The sequence below is a fragment of the Acomys russatus genome, chromosome 6 (assembly GCF_903995435.1).
Source record: "Acomys russatus chromosome 6, mAcoRus1.1, whole genome shotgun sequence".
In the NCBI taxonomy this organism is placed as follows: Eukaryota; Metazoa; Chordata; class Mammalia; order Rodentia; family Muridae; genus Acomys; species Acomys russatus.
The window spans coordinates 66,578,773-66,586,402 of NC_067142.1; the positions used below are offsets into that span (position 1 = coordinate 66,578,773).

A 7,630-nucleotide genomic window follows, 5' to 3' on the forward strand; every position below is an offset into this window, starting at 1 on the left:
ATCTGAACACTCCTCCTCAGAATTAGGCAGGTGTCCTCTGACATCCACAAGGGAACTGCAGTGAGTGCTCCTGAGTCAGTACACACACACACACACACACACAAATAAAGAAAAATGTAAAAGCGTGTCATTTGTGGTTAATTGCTCAGAGGGAAGCAGGAACTCAAATGCAGGTGAATATCTGCAGAGCAGATTGAAGACAGGAGGGTACAGTTGGTTCTCAGCCTTTACTGTAAAGCTTAAGAGAGGAGGGTCTGGCCCTGAAATAGCGTAAAGTTAGTTCCGGTAAGGTTAGTATGGCTGCTCCAGAGTGCCTCTGTCTGGTTACATAGGGGCAAAGGATGCCTCTGGGTGAGCCTGGCACAGGATTCCTGACCTTTAGAGCCAGAAACGAGAGGCCCACACTAAAATCTTTCCCTAAGTTGAAATCGTACGTGGGACTTTGAAGATATAAACTCATTAGTTAATAGGATTTTGAAAGTCGTTTTAATATAAGAGCATAAATTCATTATGAATAATTACAGCTTGACCCTAAAATTTACTAAAGCCCTCATTAACCTCAGTCCCTGCTCCCCATTCACCTACACTGGAGTAGTAAACAACATCTGTCTGCTTCTATAGGATTATGGAAAACACATCAGAGAGGATGTTCGTGTTCACAAACTATTGCACAAGGTCAAAATCACCTACAGGCAGTCTAGTAAAGTGGAAATCTACAGCACCACACTTCGGGGTCCTTTTTTTTTTTTTTTTTTTTTTTTTTTTTTTTTTTTTTGAGACAGGGTTTCTCTGTGTAGCCTTGGCTGGTTTCTCTGTGTAGCCTTGGCTGTCCTGGACTCGCTTTGTAGACCAGGCTGGCCTTGAACTCACAGCGATCCGCCTGCCTCTGCCTCCTGAGTACTGGGATTAAAGGCATGCGCCACCACCGCCAGGCAAGGGTCGTTTTTAAAAAAAGCAAAACCACAACACGAGGGGACACTAACAGACTGGTTTGCACGTGAGCTACAGCAGGGAAGGTCCAGGAGAGAAGACACTAGCTGTCCACTTGGCTCTCCACGACAGTGGTCTCTGAGGTTCCTGGGCTCACGGTAACCTGAGAGTTGGGTGTCTTGGGGGTCTCTGTAAGCATGTGGAGGGCCTGTGGGTCCTTTAATCCCAGGAGTACGCGGCTCAGAAGGCCTTTGAGCAGCTGCATCTCGCGAAGCAGGAGGTCCACCGTGGGCTGCAGAGCTTCGTGTGACTGTTCCGCAGACGTGGGCAGAGGTGCACAAGCTTGTGGCCCAGCAGTGGCGACATGGCCCGCGGGGAACTGCAGCCTTTCAAAGGTGCTGTTGGGGGCGGAAGTGACTGACGGGACGGATCTGGACACTGGAGTCTTCCGGAAGGAAAGTGGCTTGTCCCCGGGCGCTAAGGCTGCAGCCTGTGGGGCTGGCGCGGTGGTGGATGCCAGATCCAGGACAGAGCCTGCAACGCAACACGCCTGGTCACCTGAGACTGTCCCTGGTCCTAAGACCACGCGGGGCGGGGGCTGGCTGAGGGTAGAGGACCAAGATGGGAAGGTGGGAAGACTGTGAGAGAACCTTGGGATGCAGGAGGCAGAGTACTGGCAGTGCTGAGCTGTCACTCACCCCGCCCAGGGAGCTGCAGCCAGGGGCTGCGTTTCCGGACACTGCGGGTGGTGGTGGCCGCCTCACACCAGTATGATTCGAGCTCCTCGATCTCTGGCTGGGGGACCGTATACTCGGAGCCCCAGTCGAAGCGGCGCACCGGCCGGCTGTACTTGTAGAAGGCGAACTGCAGCGGTGTGTCCCGCTTCTGTGGGTGCAGGCGCGTCTCGCAGCGCAGCACCACACGGCCGCGCGCCTCCTGCGAGCTCAGCGTCCTGAGCACCGGCGTCTGGAACAGCTCTGCGGGGAGGGCGGCCCGGAGGCCGTGGTGCTATAAGAGTCCGCAAGAGCAATGGTACCCTACCAACCAACCATTCTGCTGACTTGCCCACCGCCCTGATCCCTCTCCTTCCCTTTTCGGGAGAGGGCTCCTAGCCGACTCAGAGAACTAGAGTGAATAGGAGAAAGAGAAGATGTGGGACCGGAGACTGAGGCCACCTGGAGGGGTGGGGAGGTAGGATGGAGACAGTTTGAAGGGAGGCAGAATCCTGACAGGTGCTACAAGTTACATCCTAGCTGGCAACCAATGGACGTTCTCTAGACTTGAAGGGGACAGCTGCATCCTTTTTTTAAGGATGTAGCATGCCCTCCAGACAGACCAGAACTCATCGCTCCTAACTGGGATCCCTAACTAGAACAAGAAACCTAGATGTGTTGTCATAGGGACGGGACACCCTCCTAGAAAGCAGGCCTGAGAGTTCAGCCTCCTTCCCCCCCCCCCCCCCTTCTGGTTCCAGCCCTAGAAATCCCCAGTGGTCGTACTCCCACCTTGCACGGTCACAGCCACCTTCGAGGAGAACATGGGCGCACTCTCCACTGGGATGCGCATGGTGCCAGAGCACTGGTAGTGACCGCTGTCACTGGCTCGCGCTTGTAACACAGTGTAGTTGGTGCTAGAATGGAAGTATCTCACGGCCTGGCCATCGTGGTAGTAGTGAAGCTTATAGACGACTTTGTCGTACCAGCCGCGGCAGCGCATCACCAGGGGCTCTCCCTCGAACACCGCAGCATACGGCACTTGCAGAATTAGCCAGTCTGCAACAGACCCCACAGACACTGTTGCCTCATGCCAGCTCTGCCGGGCATAGCGGCGCCCACCTTTAATCCCAGCAGCCGAGAAGCAGAGGCAGGAGGATCACTGTGAGTTCGAGGCCAGCCTGGTCTACAAAGCGAGTTCCGGGACAGCCAGGGCAGTTACACAGAGAAACCTTGTCTGAAAAACAAAACCCAAAAACAAACCCAAACGAAGACAATCCAGCTCTGTGTGTCTTTCCTTCTCAGCCTTTCCTCCCCTGCCCCCAACCCCCAAACTCACCACACCACCCACCACCTGCCCAATACCCAGGATTGTACTTCCCTGGCCACCAAAACCCTTTCCTGTTTCCTGGTTTGGTGACTAGCCCCTGGGATCGGCTCACTGCAGAAAACTGGATGGGAGGAAGGAAAATGGTACCAGGGAGGCAAAGTTACCTCAGATTTGGTTCCAGCCTCAAGGAGCCTCCTGTCAAAATCAACCTTAAGCCCCACAGTGTGACTTCAAGGCCTTCCTGTCCTAGTCCCTGACAACCTCTCCCATGACCTGTTTGTTTTCTTTTCTTTTTAAGATTTATTATGTATAGTGTTTTTGCCTGCATGTATTTCTGTACGCCAGAAGAGGGCACCAGATGAGATGGTTGTGAGCCACCATGTGGTTGCTGGGAATTGAACTCAGGACCTTTGGAAGAGCAACCAGTGCTCTTAACCTCTGAGCCTTCCGTCTGTCCAGCCCTACCTGTTTCTTTTTCACTTGCTCCACCTTTCATTCAACACAAGCTGGGCCTAGCCACACTGAACTGCTCAGAAAACTAACTCTGTATAGAGCCCAGAACCCTTGTAAAGCTTTTTTCTCAACCCAAATGTCCCTGCTTCTCAGCTTAAATTGAGGCCTCCTTGCCCTACGTGCCTGCGTTTAGGCTTTATCCCCTGAAGGAAAAGTCTCTGAGAACAGCCTTAGGTATCTCCAAAGTACCTTATATGTACTCAGTCACCACCACCGCCACTGCAGCTAACACTATCCTTAGCACATCCTAGATGTCATTTTAGGTATCATAAATGTTTCATTCATTCATTCATTCATTCATTTGGAATTAGGTGTATGTGCGCCTGTGTCTTTGCTAGTCTGTCCTAGTGAGTGGAGGCGCAAGTGTCAGAGGAGGCCAGAAGAAGGTGCCATCTCCCCCGGAACTGGAGTTATAGGTGCTTGTGCCCTGATGTGGGTATTGGGAACGCGACTGCAGTTCTCTTTAACCACTGAGCTATCTCTCCAGCCTCTGTTTTAGGTATTAAACACACACACACACACACACACACACACACACACACACACACACACACCTGTAAAGCTGAAGCAGGAGGATTGAAAGTCAAGGCATGCCTGGGCTGCACGCATATGGAGACCTTGTCTCCAAAAACCTCTTCAAGGCATAGTCACAGTTTCTGTGTTTCTGTCGGTCAGGGCCATTGTCTGTGGGCATGCCTGCTTCTACCTTTAATGATCTCAAACAGGAAACCGAGAGAAGTGTTAAATGCTAATGCGAACATTGCCTAGTGTTTTTTTTTTTTTTTTTTTTAATGTTTTCGAGACAGGGTTTCTCTCCTGGAACTCACTTTGTAGACCAGGCTGGCCTCAAACTCACAGTGATCCTCCTGCCTCTGCCTCCCAGCCTGGTGTTCTTTAAGTGCTTAAGAAAGACAGCTGCCTGCCCAGATAAGATTGTTACCTTTCCTAGCCCCATTGTTTGTTTGGCGGTGCCTCTGTTGTTTGTTTTAACACAGGGTATTATGCACTATGTAGCCCTGACAGGGCTGTGGATTTGCAGTCATCCTGCCTTTGTATCCCGAGTACTGGAATTACAGACATGCACCACCATGCCCAATTTTCTCATCCCTACTTTGAAACCCTTCAGATATTTTGAGAGAGTTAGTTTCTTGATTGACTTCTAGGTGCTTATGCATACATGTCAACAACAAAAGTTTCATTAAGGTCCTTTTTTTGTTGTTGTTTCTTTGTTTTGCTTATTGAGACAGGGTTTCTCTGTGTAGCCCTGGCTGTCCTGGAACTTGCTCTGTAGACCAGGCTGGCCTCAAACTCACAGAGATCCACCTGCCTTTTCCTCCTGAGTGCTGGGATTAAAGGCGTGCACCATCACAGCCTGGTTTATTAATTTCTTTGTTCAGTCACTCTACCTGCCTTTTTTTCTTTCCTTCTTCTTCTTTCTCTTCTCCTGACCCATCTCTTTCTCTCTTATTTCATTCTTTATAAAACAACAACAACAACAACAACAAAAAAACCAAAGACTTTTGAGAAAGGGCATTGCTATATAGTCTATCTAGCCTGGCCTCAGTCTCCTGTGGCAATTCTCCTGACTCAGCCTCCTGCGTATAATCCTGAGATTACAGGTGTATACTACCATGCCTACCTACTTTTTAAGAACACAAATAACTAACTTTTATTATTGTGTTGGTTTTCTTTTCTTTTCTTTTTCCAAGACAGGGTTTCTCTGTGTAGCTTTGGCTGTCCTGGACTCACTTTGTAGACCAGGAAGGTCTCAAACTCACAGAGATCCGCCTGCCTCTGCCTCCCAAAGTGCTGGGATTAAAGGCGTGCGCCACCACTGCCCAGCTCTATTGTGTTGTTTTTCAAGAAAATAATGTTTTTAATCATTTCTCCCCCTTCATCTCTCTTCCTTGTGCCCTACCACCTCCAATAGCATATCTCACTATGTAGACTTACTGATCTTTTTGTGCATTGGTTTTTTGAGATAGGGTTTCGCTGTGTAACCTTGGCTGTCCTGGTAGACCAGGCTGGCTGAACTGACAGTGATCTGCCTCCTGAGTGCTGGGATTAAAGCCGTGTGCTACCACGCCTGGCTTGATTTACTGACCTTTTGACACCCCATCCTTCATTTCTCAACACCTCTTGTTCCCCTTTCTTGGTTTCATATCTGATGTCATGAAATATACACCATTCTCACATCCCTTTATTTACATACACACAAACATTACAAGTTAGAATCCTGACTGGACATGGTGGGCACACCTTTAATCTCAGCACTTGGGAGACAGAGGAAGGTAGACTCCATGAGTTTCAGGCCAGCCACCTAGGCTACAAGGTGAGACTCTATTTCAAAAAACAAAACAAACAAGTAAAAAGGACCCTCTTGGGGTGTGGTGGTGCATGCCTTTAACCTCAGTACTCAAGAGTCAGATACAAAGGAATATCCTTGTAGTTCAAGGCCGACCTAGTCTACATAGTGACAGGAGAGAGAGAGAGAGAGAGAGAGAGAGAGAGAGAGAGAGAGAGAGAGAAGTTAGGGTTCCAGTAGTATGAAAAGAGTACAAATTCTGACTTTTTGAAACTCTTTCTGAAACTGAGTCACCTCAACATATTAATAATATTTATTTGCTTCATGCTCCATTAGGAAGACAAAGGGAACCTTTGGGACCTGGAAATCTTTTTCTGTTGTTGTTGTTTTGTTTTTTATTTTTATTTATTTATTTATTTTTTTGAGACAGGGTTTCTCTGTATGTAGACCTGGCAGTCCTGGAACTCACTTTGTAGACCGGGCTGTCCTTGAACTCACAGAGATCCACCTGCTTCTGCCCCCCAAGTTCTGGGACCAGGAAATCTTTACTGCATGCCTCTGACTACTCCAAAGACTCAAGGTGGGCCTGTGTGGCCTTTCCTCCCCCACCTTCTTGTCCCTTGGGAATAGCCTGGTGTCTACCTTTCCAGGAAGACCGACACTCACCGTTAGATACAGAGAGGTGGATGGGGTCACTGACGGGTGCTCCCCTTGTCTGACATCGATACACTCCTGGTGCCTGCACCTCAATGCTCTTCTTGTGGGAAGGCAGGAGGACATGGCCCAAATACCAGAGAGTGCTAATGGGCCTGAGCTCCAGCAACAGAGGGTGGTACCCATCACATCGCAGGGTTACTCGCTCCCCTTTGAAGATGGTGGTCCAAGGTGGGTGTAGAGACAATACAGGCTTCTCCAGAGTAGCTGAGAATGTGGGGGATGGGGCAGTGTGAGGAAGAAAAGTATGGCGAAGTCCCTGACCAAAAATGAGGTCCCAGGGTTGGGAATTCTTGAGAAAATCAGTTTCTGGAACCCAGCCCACATAAGGACCCACCCTGGCAATAGGGAGACCATAGTCATGGGGCTCCAAAAAAGGAGTCTATTAATCAGAAGCCATTTCTAGTATCTATGCACAAGAAAGTTTAGTCATCAAGATTGAGCAAGAGTGTATGTGATGGTGGTGGGGGTGGGGAGTGGGTGGAAATGCCTTCTCAGAACAGCCAGGAACTGGAGCATTACCCTAGTGGAACTTATCAAAACTTGAATGAGAGATGTGTAAGACTTACCAGCTTGCCCACTGCTTGGAACTGCAAAGCAAGAAGGAAGGAAGAAGATGAAGAATGTTCTCTATGACAGGGAAGACTTTTGATCCCAGGAAAGCCTTGAATAGCCTCAAAGCCTGTTTTGTCTTTGTCCACACCAAATTACTTAGCTTTGAGAAACCTGCTTCCATCTCATCCTCCTGAGGCACACAGTCAAGCCTGAGGTGAGTGTAGGCCCTGCCCTGTCTGACTCCCCATCTCCCTACTCATTACCCACTCACCCAGAAGCAGGAGGGTTGCCAGGGTCCACATGATGAGAGTCTGCTCACAGAAGGTTGGAGGTACGCTGGCATGGAGGAGGGGCAGGGAGAGAGAGAGAAGAAGAAGAAGTTAAAAAAAAAAAAAAAAAGGCAGCTAGTAGCTAGCACTGAGAACTAGGAAACAGTGTTGCTTCTTCTGCCTGTTCCTACTTCCTCAAGATGGAGGTGGGGTACAGGTGCTGTCGATATCCCACTCCCACTCCATCCTTTCCCCACCAACTGCTCCTGCTGATGTTCACAAGCCCATGTTGTTGTTTTGT

At 49.3% G+C, this 7,630-nt stretch overlaps 1 protein-coding gene across 1 annotated transcript; it reads right to left on the reverse strand.

The window, feature by feature from the left end:
* Nucleotides 1–1,033: 1,033 nt before the first annotated feature.
* On the reverse strand, nucleotides 1,034–7,362 carry Fcrlb (Fc receptor like B). Its single transcript, XM_051148260.1, has 6 exons — nucleotides 7,332–7,362; nucleotides 7,075–7,095; nucleotides 6,458–6,712; nucleotides 2,436–2,702; nucleotides 1,629–1,907; nucleotides 1,034–1,464 (listed from the first exon to the last, which is right to left on the reverse strand). The coding sequence occupies exons 1-6, from the start codon at nucleotides 7,360–7,362 to the stop codon at nucleotides 1,034–1,036; spliced, it is 1,284 nt and encodes a 427-aa protein (XP_051004217.1).
* Between the last annotated feature and the right edge of the window lie 268 nt (nucleotides 7,363–7,630).

Coding starts and splice junctions, on each gene's coding strand:
- Fcrlb (XM_051148260.1), bottom strand. CDS start 7,362: ATGTGGACCCTGGCAACCCTCCTGCTTCTGG. Junction 6,713..7,074: donor TCCAAGCAGTGGGCAAGCTG/GTAAGTCTTACA, acceptor CCACATTCTCAG/CTACTCTGGAGAAGCCTGTA. Junction 2,703..6,457: donor CCACCTCTCTGTATCTAACG/GTGAGTGTCGGT, acceptor GGTCTGTTGCAG/ACTGGCTAATTCTGCAAGTG.